Below are 20629 nucleotides of genomic sequence, written 5' to 3'. Positions count from 1 at the left end.
CGGTGGTTCACCGAAGCTCTGTAACGCTGCTTTTCAAACACCCTTGCACACTTAAGGCCTAGCGTTACCTTCCCATCAACTTACAAAGAATCTCCTGCTGTTACCCAGATTTTGAAACTAGCCAGAGGAGAAAATAACTTCGGAAAAAAATCACAAATTTAAGATGGGATCTGGGAGTTTTCTCAAGGTGGTGGCCAAGAACTTCGACGTTCTTGCCGGGTACGTATTCTCTGTTTAGAATCTGTGAAGAAAAGAGAGGCGAGAAAATGCATGTTATATGACGGTTTTTCAGCTTAACTCATCGTTATCAAGTTTGTTTATTTTCAACATTTTTTTGCAGAAGTCATGTTTCTTTTTCTTCTTCTTTTATGTTATCGTAGTTCATTCGTTTCTCTCTTTCTTTGCTTCGGTTTGATTTCTTTTCTTAATTTTGTGATTTGGTTGCAGACCTCTGATTACTCTGGTGTATCCTCTGTAAGTGGGGTTTCTATTAATTTTCTTCTCAGAAAATTAAAATTGGCAATTTTGATTTTGAGTGAAAACCCATTTTTGAGTGCTTTTTTTTACAGATACGCCTCAATTAGAGCAATAGAATCCAAGTCCCGTCTCGATGATCAGCAGTGGCTCACTTATTGGATTCTTTATTCTATGATTACTCTCTTTGAGCTTACCTTCGCAAAGGTCATAGAATGGTAACTTTACCCCCAATTAACTATTCTGTATAATATGCTCGCGATTTTGGCGGTCGTTCAGATCCTGTTCTTTTGCTTTAATTTGGATTGGCAGTACTAGTATCGTCAGAAATTAATGGTTAAAAACTCGGATATAGGTGGAGTTTGTGCCCTTGGGTATAAATGCTTTTTGATATTTCTCTCATGGGTTTCTTCTCTAAGGCTATGTTTGGTTTTCTTCTCTAATCCTTTCCCTTCCTTTCCCTGCATTTTCCTTTAAACCAAACATAGCCTAAAAGTTCCCCATCATTGCTGTAAAAAATGTTTATTTATTTATTATTATTATTATTTATTATTATTTTTTTTTGGGGGGGGGATGTTTGTAGTTTTAGAGGAAAATTAAAACCACACCCCCTCTTTCATATAATTTGTAATCTCTGATACTTCTCAACATCTTGAATATTGAAGAGATGAATATGCAACATTGTAAGATACTTTTGCTCCGTCCCCTTTGATGATGCAAATGGGGTGAAAAACAATGTCAACTGAAACTGCACCTTTTATGGTGAAAGCCTTGCTATCTGCCCCCTCTACATTTAAATAAACACAACGGTTGGGTAGAAAAACCGAGGAAAAGATGCTGGTAGACCTCCTTCCTTAATTTTTATGTTCTTCCCATTCCCATGAGACATGCTAGAAATAGGTATTTCGATCACCCATAAGAATATTACTGCATATAAACAACTCCTGGCTTGATCAAATTCCGCATGGCTGTTTTTCATTTCTTTGTTTTATATCATTATTATTTTTTTTCTTTTGAGAATGTAACTTCAGAAACTATCTTAGCAAAAAAAAAAAATGTAACTTCAGAAACTACAATCCTTCACTTGAACTTCCTTATCCTATGGCAGGCTCCCCTTTTGGCCTTATGCAAAACTGATTGTCACCTGCTGGTTGGTCTTGCCATACTTCAGTGGGGCTGCTTATGTTTATGAGCATTTTGTTAGGCCTTTCTTTGTAAACCGGCAGACAGTTAACATCTGGTATATCCCAAGGAAGAAGGATGTCTTCAGTAAGCCAGATGACATTCTTACTGCTGCAGAGAAATACATTGCAGAGAATGGACCAGAAGAATTTGAGAAGTTAATTCACAGGGTATGTATAATGACTTTTAAGTGATTATTTCAGAAATAGTTTTATCTCCTGTTCAGTGGTAATCACAGTGCACTCAATAACCAATTTTTACCTTTCCATTAAATGGGAAAGACTAATGAAACTCTTTTTCTTTTTTTTTGAAAAATGAAAACAAAGTCATGGGTATGGAAGATGAATAGAAAAAAAAAGATGAATATCACAGTTACTAATTTTGATGCAGCAATTTAATTCTTTTTTCTTGTGATACTAGAACTTGTTGGAATATCTTGTAATTAGGAATTCAAGTAGGTGGTGTACTGCCTTGAAATGATAATATCATCTCTTATGTAATCACAGGATTTATTCACTAACTTCGATAATGCATTTGGAGTTGCTCTGGGTGGGTGGGTGTGCATATCATAAATCAATTACAATCCTAGTTATCCAAGTCTGCACAAATCAACCCCAAATACCACATTCTTTTATGCAGAAAATTAATACATGTGCTAGTTAAATATAGGTCCACTAGTTGGATAACAATGTAAGAAATGATCCAGCAACTTGTAAGCTCTAATTTTGTTGGTTAGTATGAGAGAGAATTAACTGATTGAATTTTTGAGAAATGAGGGCTCAATTCCAATACCTTTATTATTTTTTTTATCATCATCATCTAAGCCTTGTCCCAACTATATGGGGTCAGCTACATGAATCCTGTTTAACAAGTCCGATCTGTTCAGTGTCATGTCCATGTCAAACTATGGGTGCTTAAGTAATTTCTTATTGCTTTCACCCAAGTCTTTTTTGGTCTGTCCCTAGCTCTTCTAGACAATGTTGTCAAAATCTTATGATTTGCGATAAAACTCATGATTTGAATCATGAATCCCAAGGGTTTCGATTTGAATCTTATGTCTGAATCCTTTTCTGCAAAAATCTTACAGTTTTGTTTGAATCCTACAATTTGATTCATAAGTCATACGATTTATATGATTTATATGATTCAAATAAATTCAATTAAGAATTAGTTCTCTACTTTGTTTTTTTTTTTGTTTATATTTAGTTTTGCTAGGGGAGACTTTTAAAGCCCTTACTAGAAAATGATTTATTTATGTTATCTAAGACTAGAAATTGAGTTTATTTTCCATCATATGTAGGTCAAAGAAGCATTGTATGTGGATTTCTTTGACTTTCAAGTCAAAGTTGGTTATATCATCTTAGACTTTTATTGTATAAGTGCTAAATTATATTTTTTTAGGTACATATATGCTATATATAGATTAAAAATAGGGTAAATCCACTTTCCTATATGTATTTTAGCCTTTTAATATATCTATGTTTAATTTTTTTGACAAGCTTGTAAAAAATAGAAATGATCTTACGATTTATGATACAATTCACAATTCGATTTGATTCAACTTTCTCTATGATTTACGATACAATTAAAATTTTCAGAACATTGCTTCTAGGCTCTTCTACTTGTAACAGATCATTTTTTTTTTCTAATAGGTGTTGTCAATGGTCTTTTATGCACATCACCAAACCATCTCAATCTACTTTCTCTCATTTTATCACCTGTTGGAGCTACTCATAGGTTCCTTCATATGATTTCATTTTTAACATTGCCCTTCAAGTTTTATCACTCATCCATCTAAGCATTCACATTTCTGTTGCACTCATTTTTTGAACATGTTGTTTCTCAATATCTTTTTTTGATAGTTGATGAATCAATTTTTGGTGATGTATCAATTTTGTGTGCTAAGTACCTCGTCATTTGGTCTGCTTCCAAGTGGTTGATGACTCAGAGGCCGAAGTGAACTTTTGCTGGATGAGGACCTGGATGCCGAGCTGACCAGGCCAAGTTGGGGGAAAATTAGGTGTTGAATTGACTGGGTCGAGCTAGGCAGGTTAGGTGACGAGCTGACTGGGCCGACCTAGGCAGGCTAGGTGATGAGTTGACCAGAGTGCCGAGTTGACCAGAGGGCCGAGCTGCCTATTAGTTGCCGAGCTAACCAGAGGGTCGAGCTGCCTATTAGTTGCCGAGCTGCCCAGAGTGCTGAGCTACCTGGTGGTAAGTTGGATTGAGTGTTGAGCTTCGTAGTTCTTTAGAGACCTTCAAGGAATCAATGCCAGAGGACCCGGGGTGGCTAACCCGGCGAGGTCGCTCCAATGCTTAAGTCAGTACTCTCATAGTAGACTGCAAGCTAAAATTCTCAAAGTATGAGAGCTAGAATTTGCTTACTTGCCCCCCTCATGTCATTGGGGTTGGTGCCTTTATATAGGCATTGTTTGGCGTGGGCTTTACGCACCGCATCCGAGATTTCTGAGAAGTCATCTAAGTGGTCTGTGATTCCCTAAGGTAATCGCCATGCACGTTGACCACCCTCCGGATCGTTCGGCACGTGGGCCAACTTCCAAGGATCGTGGGAGTGTTTGGATATGCATGCCGAATTTGTTGGCGAGCATGTCTCGCAGGTCGCCAGGTTGGCGCCTATGCCAGGCCGCCAGGTGGGACACCATCAACTTGGCTAAGGCAAGTTGTTGCCTAAGTGGTTCCGGGTGTCACCTAGTTGTTCCGAGGTGCCATGTGTCACAATATCATTGGAGGGCCAAATCCGCCCTCATCATTTGCCCCCCACTCCCGAGTTGAAAGTAACTTGGCGAAGGGAGTAGATTGCTTCTTTCGGCCTGAAATGACTAATTCGATGAGCTCGTAAGCGTTGATTCAATTCCTTAGGCTCTGGGAGCGACTCACAGTCCACTCTCCTTACCCTTGATTTTGCCCATGCCGAAGAGGCGACTGGGTCTTATGTGGTGCCGAAGTCTTTGCCAGTTCGGCACTTTAGCCCTTAGGCTCTGGGAGCGATTCGTAGTCTATTCTCCTTGATCTTTGATTTTGCCCATGCCGAAGAGGCGACTGGGTCTTATGTGGTGCCGAGGTCTTTTATCAGCTCGGCACCTTAGAGCTATGGCTGCACTGCATCAGCCTCGTTAGTGGTATCGGTTACCCACTCCTACAAGAAGCTACTAGGAGCTCGACTTACAGGGGCAGCACTACTAACTTTAGGTCACCAGCTCGCACGGGAGCCTTGGAAGGCTTGACCGGCAAGGGCGTCCATGCAGTTCGTTGGTCGCCTACTCCCGCGGAAGCCATGTACCTCGCAAAGAGGACTGATGAGGCTTTATCCGAGTTGAAATAAAGTTGGTAGAGTTGCTTAGTCTATTGGTCATCAACTTCCTGGTCTTTGAGTTCATAAAAAATGGAAACTAGAAAGCGAGAGCTTTTAGTTTCTAAAAGGTGAGAACTTAGCTTTTTGGAAGAGGAGGACACAGCCTTTCAGAGGATGAGAACTTAGCTTTTTGTAGCGATTCCCACAGACGGCGCCAATTGATGGATCAATTTTTTGTGCTAAGTACCTCATCATTTGGTCTGCTTCCAAGTGTCCGGTGACTTGGAGACCAAAGTGAACTTTTGCTGAATGAGGACCTGGATGTCGAGCTGACCAGGCCGAGTTGGGGGCAAATTAGGTGCCAAGTTAAATGGGCCGAGCTGGGCAGGTTAGGTGTCGAACTAACTGGGTCGAGCTAGGCAGGTTAGGTGACGAACTGACTGGGCCGAGCTAGGCAGGTTAGGTGACGAGCTGACCAGAATGTCGAGCTGCCTATTAGGTGTCGAGCTGACCAGAGGGCCAAGTTGCCTATTAGTTGTCAAGCTGGCCAGAGGGCCGAGCTGCCTATTAGTTGTTGAGCTGCCCAGAGTGTTGAAAAGCCTGGTGGCGAGCTGGATTGATTATTGAGCTTCGTAGTTCTTTAGAGACCTGCAAGGAATTAATGTTAGAGGACCCGGGGTGGCTAACCTGACGAGGTCGCTCCGATGCTTAAGTCAGTACTCTCATAGTAGACTACGAGCTAAAAATCACAAAGTATGAGAGCTAGAATATGCTTACTTGCCCCCCTCATGTCATTGGGGTTGGTGCCTTTATATAGGCATTGTTTGGTGTGGGCTTCACGCACCGCATTCAAGATTTTTGAGAAGTCGTCTAAGTGGTCCGAGATTTCCTAAGGTAACCGCCATGCATGTTGACCACCCTCCAGATCGTTCGGCACGTGGGCCATTTCCAAGGATCGTGGGAGTGTTTGGATATGCATGCCGAATTTGTCGACGAGCACGTCTCGCAGGTCGCCAAGTTGGCGCTTGTGCCAGGCTGCTAGTTCGTGCTTGGTTCAGGCCGCCAGGTCGGCGCTTGGGCCAGGTCGCGCTAGGGCCAAGCCGCCAGGTCGCGCCAGGGCCAGGCCGCCAGGTGGGACACCATCAATTTGGCTAAGGCAAGTTGTTGCCTCCGGGTGTCACCTAGTTGTTCTAAGGTGCCATGTGTCACAATATCATTGGAGGGCCAAATCCGCCCTCATCAATAGTAAATATTAAAAAGAAGAAAATTAGGGGAAGGTATAGAAGTGTATAGGCTTTGCAACTCAAGCACCAACAAGAAAACACCATCCGCATCAAAGAGCATTTTTTTATTGATAAATCAAAGAGCCGTATTTCAGAAACCAGAAAGAAAAGATACCTGTCAGCCCTTTAGGTTGTCATTCCTTTAGAGCAATTGACCCCTCCCCTTACTATACCACAAGATGTGTCATCGCTGAATTTGAAGCCTGGCCTGATTGGAAGAACTATGCAATTGTTATTTTTAGGTCTTGAACTATGTATACTTGTATGCTTGTACAGGGGTTCTGTATAGTCTCTGATACTTCAATTTGTAGTGTAAATTTTGTATTCGATACCATATCCAGCTGTGTCTAGGTAACATGGGCCTGTCTATTGTTCAAACTTACAAACCGTGGTCAGGTGCCACACCGTATTTTTTATTCTTTTTATTTGAGTCTGGTCAATGGAACTGAACCCTATGTAACCTTTTAAAACTTGTATGAATTTCTATGACACTTTTAACATGTTAATAACCGAGTCTGGACATTTCCCCTCATTATTTTATCTTTTATGTTCTTGTTATTTTGCTGGAAAAGATGAAACACTTGCATGAAATGAGTGCTCTGTGTGTGTGTTGGTGGGGGAGGGGACAATTCATCGGGGTTTAATTATTATAGACTTTAGGGTGAAGAGAGGATACAAAATCATGGTTTGGTATAATTTCCTATAAGTTAAAATAGTTAGTTGTCTTCTTTAATAATAGGAGATTCAACTTCAGCACTTCCGAGGGAATCTGCCCTTGTAGTATGGGTTAAATGCCAACAAGTATCCTAGCACTAGTGGTGGTGTGAATGCACCCATACTATCACAGTTGCGCACCCAAGAGAATAATCCAATTGATGGCTCAAAATATTGATACTCCGGATACACAAGGCATTTCTTTTAGTTTTTTTTTTCACTTTGATAATTCAAATATGGATATATTAAGACGAATATTAATGTTTAAACCTATTGAAAGGGCATAACTTGCAGTATTTGTGACCCTGAAAACCTGTATGTATCATACTGTATGATATCTATCAATACTTTGAACCTTGATGATGAGTAATTCGGGCATTTAATGGCAGTTCTAAACTCACTAAGAAACCAAGGATCAAAATTTCGTATCATATCGGACTGTATCGACCAATATGTATCGTATCAGAAGTCTCCTGATACACCCCTACATGGAGTGCTTCATGGGATCAGGTTCACAAAAAAAAGGCCCTGAACCTTGTATGAAAATTATACTGACAACATATTGGTTTCATGAATGTTCAATGGACCCTATCCGTTTTGGTTATATAATTCAATTTATTAATTTGATATTGCAGGCTGACAGAGAAACAACATCAAGAAGGAATGACAATTACATGATCTTTGACGATGACAACAGGTATTGAGCATTGTAATTTCGTATACACTGTCTTCATGAAGAGTAACTAAAGGTGAGACAAAATACACCTCTAGTCTCTAGCTGAGTTGCGTCTCTGGTCGATGGCCATCGTTGTTCAATATTGTTTATATTGAAAGATAACTCCTGTTTATATGATACACATGTAATTATGTGGTTTGCTACTCTTTACCTTTCAGAGATGAAGATTAATTTTTATTTTCTTTTTATTTTGATGGCGATGGGATTCTTTAAAATGTTATTTATAACATCTCCAAAGTATTGGTATCGTGTATCTTATTGGTCAGTTTAGACGTTTAGATACACAGGTGCGATGGAAAGATATGGATACCCTTAAAACTTTTACAAATCCCATAATACATTAATAGCACTAAGTCAAAGTTTGAAATAATTATAAATAAGGCATACACATAAAAAATGCATCCTTTAATGGTTTATACGAAGAAATAAATTAATATCATCTGGTGCAAGGGCACATGTTATGATGTGCAGGTGTACCAGTATTAACCACATGACATGGTATTTGGATTTAAATTTTATGACCTGCATGGTAGTGTGCAAGTATTAACCACATTATGTGGTGTTTGGATTTAAATTTTATGACCTGCATGGAACTCAAGGCAAATATCCAATTTTGTATAGCATTGATATAGCAAGACACAGATAATATAATTAATAATGCATCATCAATCAACGATCTTAAACAAATACTATAGTTTTTTACAAATTATTACATGCATGAAGTCATTAATATGTTATTATTTAGGGAAAATCTATGATACAAGAAGAGATTTGATTAATTAAAGCAACCCCATGAGTTTGATGAATAACACCTGATTGGTCACTTCTTTTATGAAACTGGTTGATTGATTGTAAGTTTTTTTTTTGGTATCATAGTTGAACAATATTATTTATTTAAGTTAAACTATTAATTAATAATTACATAAATGTGTAATTAATCTAGAAAATATTTGGATTCACAAGAATGTAAAAGATCCAAGACATAAATCATATGTAACTATTATATTTTGATTACTAAATTAATTGTTTTTTATTTTATTATTTTTATTGCCATATATTAACAGAAATAAGTCAACTTAATCTTAAATTTTAAATATTTTGAAAATACTTTTATTTTTATAAATAATATGTTGTTATTCATTGGAAATTACAATATTAATAAATATATCCATTAGAATTTTTAAGATACATATCATATGCAAATTCATAAATTTTAATTAATAAAATTTGGTTCTAGTACTAAAAATAGTTTTTATGGTTTAGTATTTTGATAGATCATCATCATCATCTAAGCCTTGTCCCAACTACATGGAGTCAGCTACAAGAATCCTGTTTTGTCATGTAAAACAACATACACACATTGTATCATACCATTTGGTCACCAATACGACATATATGTTAACTGGTTAGTGGATTTAGATGTTATAAAACGTTAAGGTTATGTTTGGTTGCAATGCAATTTTATTTGTACTGATGCAAAGTTATGGTAGTGCAAATGATTTCAATGAAAATCATGATTTATTTTTATTTTAAAATTTATCCTGTTTCGTTTAATTATAATACAAATGAAGTAAAATAAGACCTCAAACAGAATAAGGTAAAACCTAAAACAAAATTAAACCAGAATTTGCATTATTTTCATTTGCACTCTCAAGCATTTGTACTAGTGCAAATAAAGTTGCATTGCAACCAAATACAACCTAAAAAACGATGTCACAAAACCCTATCAAAAGGTAGGCCAAAAAGAAAAAAAAAATAGTCGTTTATAATTTTAAAATACACGAATTTGCATATTAAGTATTGGTACTTTGAACTATGACTTCTATTGATGGCATAATCAATGGTGTAATTAATGTACAAATGTAATTTAAAAAAACTTATGGAAAATTTCAGATTAGTACCCTATACTTTGAGTTTAGTGTCATTTTGGTCTCTGGACTTTAAAATGTGTTAATTCAATACCTGAACTTTTAAAATGTGATAATCTAGTATTTGCTAGTGGACTGTTCATGTGATGTTATGTACAAATTAAATATTTTGAAAATGAAAAAATTACACTTCAAAACACTATTTATCAGCTACTTTCATGGAAACATGACACTGTTCATGTGTGTTGCATCCTGCTCATCATGAGCTGCAACTGCTTCCTCAAAACGATCCCGTTAGTAGCAGCCTCGGGGTTGTTCTTCACGTCCTCCACTACCCGATCCTCCCAACCTGATTGAGGTGAATCTGAATCCAATACTTAAACAGAAGCAGATATCAGGATCTGATCCTTCCAATGCCCAACATCATGGTTTCGGCAAAAATGCAGTCAATCTGAAGTCTCTAGCCCGAACAACATGCAAGTGATTTTAATTTCTATTTTAATTTAAAATTCCTCATATCAGGATCCTTCCAATGCCCAACATCATGGTTTGGCAGAAATGCATCAATCTGAAGTCTCTAGCCCGAACAACATGCAAGTGATTTTGTTTTCATGTTGTCAGGGGACCAACGTCACGTCCGCGAGAATTTTAAATTAAAAAAAAATTAAAAATTGGCCAGCACACTTCAAGACTGCAGCAACACAGTTTGATCCAAACAGACTCCTCAAGTTCCAGATTTAGAAGAGGATCCATAGAAATAAAGATGTGTTTTTTTTCCTCTGTGATTCTCTGCTTTTCTCGAATACCTTAAGGGTTGAGAATTCTCCACTCAAACTTTCACCTTGGTTTGAGAGCTCTTCGGGGTTGAAAACCACCAATGTAGGTGGATCAGTTTTCAGGGAGGTGGGTCTGAGAGCTCTCAATCTCTCTTCCATTATAATAGAGAGATGTTTCTTTTCCTCACAACCCATATAACCATCATCACTTCCTTCAAACCAACAAGGACAAAGGTGGGTATCCAAACCAGGGGACAACAACCTCGTCGTCTATTGCTTTCTTCCATTTCTTCTCATGCAAGCATGGCTTCCTTCCTCTTCTTCCATTGTTTCATCTGAGTAATATTAAAATTTAATTCTCATTTCTTTATTAAATGATTAAATCTAATGCTTTCAAAAATTTCAACTCCATGTTCTCTTTGTTTATTACCGAATCCCTACTTCTCGACAAGATTTCTTACGATTATACTCACAAAAATCTTCCTCTTCCCCACTTAATTTCCATTAATTAAGCTTCCACCCCGAGAATCAATGCCCGGATTTCCACTTTCTTTCCTTCCCAGAAGCCAGCCTGCTTTCTCAACTCTGGTCCAAGACCAAAAATGGAAAATAAGAATATTTATTAAAATTTACTCTGGAATTCCGAGAACAACAATGGCGCCCATGCATTATTTCCTCAAAAGGATTAGACCAAGATAGAATCCTTATCAATACTTAATCTGGCTCTCTGCAGCAATGGTATAGTTTGTGTAAGTGGGAAAATGTAGTGCAGGTTGTGGTAGCATAGGAGGTGGAGGATAGTAGTAAATGCTGCATGGTGGTTGGTACTGATAGCCTGTAACTGGGTAAAATGGAACAACCATTGCCTCTCCCTCTTCTCCAGTTCTGACTCTCTTTTAAGAGATTTTAGCTGATAATTGATAAAGAAAATTAGATGACACCCAAAGAGCATTTGTGTTCTTTCATATGCCATTTAACGTATGATTAACGGTAAATACTAAATTGACACCTTTTGAAAGTTTAGATACTGGCTTGACACATTTTAAAATTTGAGGACCAAAATACAGGGTACTAATATGAAAATTTTCCAAAAACTTAAGACTTGTGTCAATTGATATGAAACAATAAGGATTGAGATATACCTATGTATCAATCCATAGGGACTGATATGAAAGGAATGTACAATATCAGATCAAACCATCCACCTATGTGTTGTATCCATCCCTCAATATTTGAGTTCCCAAGTTCCTTCCATTTAGTGGCATTATCATAAGATGGGGATAAGTTTGGCTGTTTGAAAAAAAAAAGAAAAAAAAAAACAGTCAGTACTATTTTGAAGTTTTGTGTGTATAACACGTTAGTATGGGTGTGTGATAAAAGAGTAATTTCAAGAGTATGAGTCCCTCAATAATCTATGTCTGCACATCTCATGGTGGGTCTCAAACTTATGATGAGATGTGCAGAAACCAATCATGTTGGGATCAATATTCTTTCAATCAAAAAGACAAATACATAATTTAGTGGGGTAACATCTGTTTTTGTATTTGCAATCTTCTCAAAATAAACCAAACAATTTAGAATAGCTAGCTAACATGGAAATTCTTGATTTGGCCACATGGCCAAAGTTTTAAAAAACCGGACCGGAGGCTAAACCATTTTTGCCTCTAGGTTGCAAGTCATCAATTTGCCCAGTCGGATCAAATGGTTTAGACCATGCCATAAATATGTTTTAGATATGTTATATGTATTTTTATATTTAATTTATATTTTTAACTCAACTTTTAATTCTTTATTTATAAAAATATTAAAAATTGCAATTTGATGCCAAAAAAGGGGTTTTTTAGCGAAGTTAGCAGAGCAAGGTGCTTATTGCGCCTTAGGACGCATAGATCTTGAAAAGTTATCCAAAAAAAAAAACACCCCTATTAGACATCGAAGTGCAAAGTTATGGCCTCTGGAAGTTTTGCATGCATTGAGTGTGCAACCTACAACTTGGTCACCACGTCAAGCGGGTCAATGGTCGAATTGTTCTTGACCAAGTCAACGGTTTTTGATCATTTGACGGGTCTTGATTGAACCAAACCTAGAATCTTGGTCGGGTGATAGTTCGAATGATTCAACCAACCGGGTCAACGATGGATTGAACTAGCCGAGTCTTGATTGAACTGGTCGGGTTAGTTAGTGTCCAATTTTGAATTTCCTCAAGCAAATTAAATATTTTCCTTGTTCTTTTTCTAACTAAAAAATGGGAACTTCATTAACATCACTAAGGTCCATTACATAGAGGGGGATATAATTCACCGAGTTCAGACTTCAAAGAGTCCTATCAAATGAATGAATCCAAATTCCTCTTATGGATTTGAGTTGAACTCTTGCCTATTCATTTGCTCTGAAGTTTGACATCTGAAAGTGCAATAATTACAATAAGATGTATATTGGTATTGGTGAACTTTTCTTTCCTCTGAACTATGAAAGCAAAGAATGTTGTTCTGAACTCTGAATTCTAAATTCCGAAAATCATCAAATATCTATTTTGAACCCATATATTAGAGTTTTTGTTTGTCCTTTTGGGATATCATTAGAAAACAAAAAGTTGTATGATTGCACTTTAAGAGATAAGAGATAAGAAGAAGCGAACAACCAATTTTCTCTTAAAATTTAAAAATTCCTCTTAAAAGATAAGAAAGAAAAAACAAACAGGTCCTAAGGACTTGACTCACGCCAAAGCAATGGGGCCCACTCAATTAGATCTCAGCTACTTCCATCACTTGACGTCGAACCTGAGTCATACTGTCAACTTCCACTTCAGCCTCAACCTCGGAAGTGGGGATATGTCATATAGCCAAAGTTGTCCAACCAAACAGTTATAGACACTTGTCACACCTTGGGGTGCATTCTTGTCACTTTACAAGCCTCGGGGGTATTCCAGGCATTGCAACCTTGGGGCTTGTGAAGTGATGATGAGGTTCCCAAGGTGTAACGTGCCTGCAGCAGTTTAGTTGGGCAAATTTGGCTATATCAATGATCAATCCGAACCTCTTTGTGAATTTTGACAAATACCCATAGTATTTGTTAGCTATTCTATGATATTGGCTGATTATCAATTTTTTAGTTATCATACTTTTTTGGTAATAAAAAGGGAGGCAAGAGTCTTTCTCACCTCAATGGTCGCATGGACCTTCTTCAATTTCCTTTTCTTATATATATTTATTTATATGAAAAAAGTCACCCATGAATGGTTAAAATGGGTCACTGATCTGACAGGTTTTGATGAACCCAGCAGTTTGACCCGTTGGATTAATAATGAATTGAAAACACTGAGTTGCATTGGGTTACATGGGAGTGTTGGAAAAATGTGATAAAATTGTTTATATTTGTATTTGAGAGGGGTTCCTTTTATTGCAGTTGGGGTTCAAGGTATTGATAAGTATGGATACATGTATCATATGATACATATTTGTATTTTAGGCTCACGGGTACTAAGGGTTAATTTATTCTGTTTGTTTTAAATGTTATTAAATGATAAGATACATCTATTGACAAAGTATTAGACCATTTTTTAAGGAAGAGTTTTGACCGAATAAAACCCTATCAAGAATATTAATACTTTGAATCTTGATTCTCCAATGCGATGCCTAATGATGTATATGTATTTGAATTTATGACAAATTACTAATGATGTATATACATTTGAATTTATGACAAATTATTATGAACATAGCACAATATTGATAATATTTAAAAATAAAAGCATAAATTAGAAACAACTCTAACTTTGTAATTTGGCCAATGCTAGTATGCTACAGTAAAATTGCTGCATTGTGGCACTATTACATTGCTCCAATTAAGTTACATGAGAAAGGAAGGAATAGAAGGCCACGTAAAGCAAGCTGGATGAGAAATACCATACTTAGCCTGTTAGCCAATATATGTGCTGCTTGATTGCAATAACATGGTATATTTTGCCAAGAACGAACATTGAAAGCAGTAGTTAGGGGTGTCAATTGGATTGGATTTGGTCCAATTCAATCCAGTCCAAAGTTCAATGTGAGCCCATTACAAATGGATCAGGTCTAATTCAATCCAATGAATATTTTGGACCATTTTGGATCCATCCAAATCAATGAATAGATTTTTCAATCTGTTCAAATTTATTTTAATTTAGATTGATTTCAACCCAAACCTGGTTCATTGACACCTATATTCTTATCTTATATCAATGGATTAGATATTAGTTTAATTCAACCCAATTCAATATAAATTTCTTATGAACCAATCAGGTCTAATTCAATCTAATAATTTTTTTTGGACTGGATTGGTCCAACCCAATATGTCTTGTTGGTCTGTTCAATCCGTCCAAATTGATTTTGGACTGGACGACCGGTCCATTGACACCCTTAACAGTAGCTAGTCACTTGCTCTCAGCTACTAACCACGTAGCCTCCAGGCCTTCTCAAATGAGAAATGACTCTACCTGGTTAATAGATCCAACATTTGATGATCTCGTGCCAATGCCAATACCCGAATGGCTTGCAAAGCTACCTCTGAATTTGGTCGTGTAGATGACTCCAACATTGTAGCTCTTTGTATTTCATTGCATTGTGTAGTTGGGAGTGTGACTAGTGTAGGAAATCAGACCAGACTGGCTGATTGATTGAATTGTGATGGAGGCTTTAGCTGATTTGGTCACATCCCAAGTAGGGCTGTTCACGGGTCAGGTTGGATCGGTTTACTAGCGTTTTTCCAACCGACCCGACCTGGTCGGTTTACCTAGAAATGAAACCGAAACCAATCCAGTACTAAATAAAACCGACCTAGTCGATTTGAATCGGTTTGGCTCGGTTTTGTGAATGATTCTCTCGGTGTGAACGGTAAAGGATTCAAGTCTAAGAAAGCAAAGGTTGGATGCCTGGAAATTAAAAATGATTTGATGGATTAAAACTGTTTTTTTATATATCAGAAATTTTATATATAATATGTATATTTCTGAAATATATATATATAGACCACAAATATATGTCTGAAATATAATATATATTAAAACTGAAATATATATATATATATATATCTGAAATATTATATATATATATATATATATATAAAATATATCTAAGTCGGTTCGGGTCGGTTTGGTTTCGTTTTTCACACATGAAAACCGAAACCAAACTGAACCATCGATTTATGTTTTTTGTAACCCGAAACTGACCAGTACTGAAGAAAAACCGGCCAATTCGGATTGGATCGGACCAGGTTAGTCGATTTGATCGGTTTGAGTCTTGTTATGAACAACCCTAATACCAAGAACTAGAATTGTTAAAATTTTGGTGAAAACCGGTTGACTAGCTGGTTTAATTATAAAACTGGTGGACTGATCCCAGTTTCGTGGAATTGCCTGGATCATTAAATAATTGAAATTTGAAAACGCATGTAACAAGAATTTAACCATGACCTTTTACTTTTAGGGTAATTTTTTTAAAATACCTTTATGGTTTGATTAATTGACTAAATGTATTCTTATTATTTAGAAATTAATTAATACTGTTTCTATTATTTCTGACAATTGATTAAATCTACCATTACAGTTAAGATTCATTAATATTCCATCAAAACTCATTTGCACGTGATATATATTTTTAAAACATAATTTTACCCTCCACCTCCCCCCTCTTTATCTCTCCCTTCTTTTTCCTGTTGGGTCAGTCCTCTCCCTCCCTCTTTCTCTACTGTGCGCTGCTCTGGTTAGATCGCCACCGACAACCTCTTTCCTCTCGCCGTCAAAAACCTTGTTGCAGGGTAGTGGTATTCCTAAGCTTAGAACACTTCTAGTGTTCAGCCGCAAAATATTTGGGAAGGAGATTGCTCGAGAATTTGTGGGAATCCCAAAAAATGAAGCTATTACGAGCTTTGCTCGAGAAGACAATTGAGTCGGTTGCTAGGTCCTTGACCATATCATAGGTCTTCTTCAAGAACAAAGGAGGACCTGTGTCATGCAAACCCTCCATGGGTTGCAGCGGCAAGACTGATGAAGATTTTTTAGAAAACGATGATGAAGGCAATACCCCGTTTTGCATTCCTCTTCAAGTCAGATGATGAAAATTTTTGAGAAATCTTTTTATTTTTATTTTTTGAGAATCTGAGATTTCCAAAAGCCCTAGATCAACAAATCTGAGATTTCCACCTTTGCGTTTTCCAGCAATCTGAATTGCCTAAAAAACTTGTCGCTGCTCCTCTCCACCCGGTGCCATTTGTCGTTTTCTTCATGCTCCCTACTCCTCTCTCCACTAATCTGCAAGACCCTTCCCTCCTCTACTTCCACCTTCACTTCTTCCTTCTTCAGCCCTGGAAGATCAGCCTTGAATATGTGTGCTTCTGGGTTTCCTTCCAATTGATGCGGGCATTGACGAAGGCAAAGGTTTCTCAAGCCAAATTGGGCACAGAGCTGAGGGTTGTGCTGAAAGGGAAGCCCTCGAAGGGGTCCCAAATATCCAGAGAAAATGGGTCAAAGATGTTGCTTCATTGTTCGCCGAAGATGCTAGGAATGAGCAACATTCTTCTTTGGTGTTGTTGTCTTTAGCTTAGAAATGTTGGACTTAACAGAAACTTGGATGCTGATTATAGAATATGAAACCAAGACTGGAATATTGATGAGAAAGCTTTTGAGATTGGTAATTGACAATGAATTTAGTAGAGAATGTATTCCATATTTATAGGCATGGAGAAGGTAGGTCTCAAATGTTCAGTGTCTTTCTCACCATTTCTAGATATCCGATCGATCTGTATTCTTTTAGCTCCAAAGAAAAAGCCCAATAGAGGTTACCAAATTCCGAAGAAGAAAAGGAGCCAAAGCGGTGGCTGAGTTCTCCATCATCATCCTATCCTATCTATCTGGTTCTGGTCTGAATGTCTGATTCTTCTTCCTCCGCCGGTATCATTTCTGAACTACATTATTTAGTAAATTTATGTATCTGTGTAAATATGGGTTAGACCGCCATCGACAGACTCTTTCCCCTCGCCGGCAGAAACGGTAGCGGTGTTCATAAGTTCAGAACACTTGTAGTGTTTAGCCGCAGAAACCCTTCCTGCCCAAGTCTTTAAAGTCTCTAAGCGATGTTATTCTTTTCCCTTTTCCTTGTTTTATTTTAAAAATTTGAAAAAGAATAAAGGGTAAAATCATCTTTTTTATCTTTCTATTAACGGGCACTAACGGTAAGGAAAATATTAATCAATTGTCAGAAACAGTGTGGGTAGTGTTAGTCAATTTTTAGACAGTAAGTGTACACTTAGTCAATTAGCTAAACCATAAGAATAGTTTAAGAAATTTACCCTTATTTTTATGTATTATCTAATTATCATTAATTAGTTTATTTTTAATCATGTTAATTAATGACTCTTTATTACATTAATGACTCTCTATTATATACATTACTTTCTTAATCATGTTAATTATCATTACTTTATTACTTTATTACTTTATTACTTGAACCAACCAGTGGTCATTTGCTTTAAAAATTAAGGAACTTGTCATTCATGCACCACATTTTAATATAATTAAAATTGTAAAATATTATATAATATTTATATGATTCATAGTATATATACATATATGTTCACCAAAAAAATAGTACATATGTGTATATGCCACATCATCATGGTTTGACCTCTAATTTGATCCCGATTGAACTTTTGACCCATAAGTTTCTCTCTTTTCCTATTTTATGCATGGTTTGGTTCTTTGAACATTAAGTGTGATAACTCTCTATGGGTTGAACTCGTTGTAGCCAAAAACCACTCTATTGCACTCCTTCCAAATATACCAAAATAAAATAACCACTTTGTTGAGTCTAGATCTCTTGCAAGCAAAAATCCTGCTCACATAGTGTCCTATCACACATTGAAAATATATTCCAAATATTTATGTTAAATTCATGGGAATATATTCCTAATATACGACGGGATCCCATGCTTTCACAATGTATAGATTTTTTGCTTAGAGAGAATATTCCTAATATATGGTGGAATGATCCCATGCTTTCACAATGTGTATAGAATTTCTGTATACACATACAAAAAACCCATGCCAAAGCTAGACTAGTTGAATTGCTCTGCTTTGAAAAAATAAGCATATAAGAGATTCATTCATCTTCTTGTTCATACAATGGGTAGGATGAGTTGCCCATCTTTTGCCAATTCCGCTTTCATCAAATACACTAGTAAAAGTGCATGCACTTTGCTGTGGAAAAATTTGATGATGGTGATGATGATAGTTTTCAAAATTTTCTACATTTTTTTCTATAACTTTTTTATATTTTTGTATGTAAATATAATTCTAATATGCCACACTTACTTTTTGTTTAATATGATAAATATATGATATTAAACATGTGTATAAATGTTTTTTTTGCAAAATTTATGTGTTTTTATATTTCATTAACTTTTATTATTTATGACATTAAAGGTTAACATGTTTGACCAAAAATTTGAACTATTGATGAATTGATCTTTGCAAAATAGTAAAATAATTTTATTTTTGGTCAATTCTAAATTATGTATTTCATTTTCATTACCATTAAAAATAATTCATGTTTATTACACTTTTTTCATTTGATTAATATAAATATCATAGATGTGTCTAATTTTTTCTATATTTTTTTAAGTTTCTATATTTATTTCTATTTTAAAAAATTTTATTATCTAACTATGAATTTGTAGGTTGATCAATTTGATTTGGATGGTTGAATTACTAAGTCACCACTTAGATTAAAAATGGTTTTGTTTTTGAGTTAGTTTTAAAATATATGGGTTTATGTTGTTAAAAATATTGATAAAAATGGTTTTGTTTTTGAGTTAGTTTTAAAATATATGGGTTTATGTTGTTAAAAATATTGATACATATATAATTTAATAAGAGAAAATGGGAGTTAATAATATAAGACTTAATGAGAGAGGATTAAATGACGTGGGAAATAATAATTGAAGTTACATTTTCAACCTTACCATTAGAGATGGACTAAATACACAATTATGGGCATTTTAGTAGCCATTAAAATAGGCATTGAAGCTGTAATAAAATGACTTATACCCTTTCTCAAGCAAAAAAGTAGAGGGTAGTTTTAGTCCAAAAAAATTTCATATTGCATTCACACTTTTATATATAGTATAGATTTTTTATACTTTTGTGTGCTTTATCTTTTTAATTATTATTATTATTATTTAATTATGACATCAATGATTCACACATTTGAACCCAAAAAGGTCGAATTGTTGATTCACCACCAAATAGGAAAATAACTCTATATTTTTTTGGTTTTAAATTTGTATTATTCTATTATCATTAAAGATAAGTATTCTTTATTATTATTATTATTATTATTATTATTTAATTATGATATAAAGGGTTCATGTATTTGACCAAAAAAGATTGAATTGTTGACTTGCTACCAAATAGGAAAACAAGGGTTCATCTATTTCTTATTGGTTTTACATATGTATTTTATTTTTATCATTATTAAAAATGATTATTGTTTGTTACACTTATTTTTCTTTACTAATTAATATAGGATCCAATGAATGTTAGTGGAAGTTAATACCTTAAAATAATGCTTAATGAGAGGATTTGAATTAAGAGAAAAGTGATTATTCAAATTACATTTCTATCCTCACAATTAGATAGGAACCAAATTCAAAATTGTAGGTATTTTAGTGAAACAAAATTTCCACTCTCATTCCATTCATACTCTTAATTTAAATAGTAATCATGCATGTGCTTTGCACTTGGCAATTCTAGATGATGATAATGATAGAAATAATGTATCAAAAATTTTATATAAATATATATTTTTAATTTTTTTGTTGCATATTCAGATGCAAATTGCAAAAAACAAACCTAATTACATAAACACCTCATCCAAATATGTGATAATCGAATCGAGTTTTGAAGTTTCAAGTATCATTGACAGGACTACCTACTCGGCTAGATTCTTTTTTTTTTTGTAATGTTTTTATCTTTTGGTGTATCCTTTTTTTTGTTCATTTATCAAATAAATGTAATCTCTAAATAGAAGGAATTAAATGAGATGAAAAGTAGTAGCTCAATTTACAATTTAAACCTCACAATTAAATAAGGATTAAATTAAAAAAAAGAGTATTTTAGTCAAAAGAAAGTTCCATAATATTATTCATATTTTTTATGGTAGTATAAATATTGAATTATAGATGTATTCAATTTTTCTACAATTTTTTGTTGTATTTTTGTGTGTAAAAATGAATATGATATGCCACACTTA

At 35.4% G+C, this 20629-nt stretch overlaps 2 protein-coding genes across 12 annotated transcripts in view; both read left to right on the top strand.

Annotated features, from left to right (window-relative positions):
- Window positions 1–7890, top strand: LOC104598162 (HVA22-like protein a). Its single transcript, XM_010260093.3, has 5 exons — window positions 1–219; window positions 448–474; window positions 570–692; window positions 1583–1826; window positions 7602–7890. The coding sequence occupies exons 1-5, from the start codon at window positions 164–166 to the stop codon at window positions 7668–7670; spliced, it is 519 nt and encodes a 172-aa protein (XP_010258395.1). The 5' UTR covers window positions 1–163; the 3' UTR covers window positions 7671–7890.
- An 8136-nt stretch (window positions 7891–16026) lies between these two features.
- Window positions 16027–20629, top strand: part of LOC104586793 (PH, RCC1 and FYVE domains-containing protein 1-like) — a 113678-nt gene continuing 109075 nt past the window's right edge. For 10 of the 11 annotated variants that reach the window (XR_016085795.1, XR_016085794.1, XM_088904101.1 and 7 more), the window contains exon 1: window positions 16027–17271. The gene's annotated coding sequence lies outside the window, so the exon portion shown is untranslated. The remainder of the gene's footprint in view (window positions 17272–20629) is intronic. The other variant, XM_088904099.1, reaches the window with a different exon arrangement.

This window comes from Nelumbo nucifera, chromosome 4 (assembly GCF_055504915.1).
Source record: "Nelumbo nucifera cultivar China Antique chromosome 4, China Antique-T2T, whole genome shotgun sequence".
Taxonomy (NCBI): Eukaryota; Viridiplantae; Streptophyta; class Magnoliopsida; order Proteales; family Nelumbonaceae; genus Nelumbo; species Nelumbo nucifera.
Note: the sequence above shows the minus strand (reverse complement) of the source record. Positions and strands in the feature narration are given on the sequence as shown.

Coding starts and splice junctions, on each gene's coding strand:
- LOC104598162 (XM_010260093.3), top strand. CDS start 164: ATGGGATCTGGGAGTTTTCTCAAGGTGGTGGCCAAGAACTTCGACGTT. Junction 220..447: donor AACTTCGACGTTCTTGCCGG/GTACGTATTCTC, acceptor ATTTGGTTGCAG/ACCTCTGATTACTCTGGTGT. Junction 693..1,582: donor TTCGCAAAGGTCATAGAATG/GTAACTTTACCC, acceptor ATCCTATGGCAG/GCTCCCCTTTTGGCCTTATG.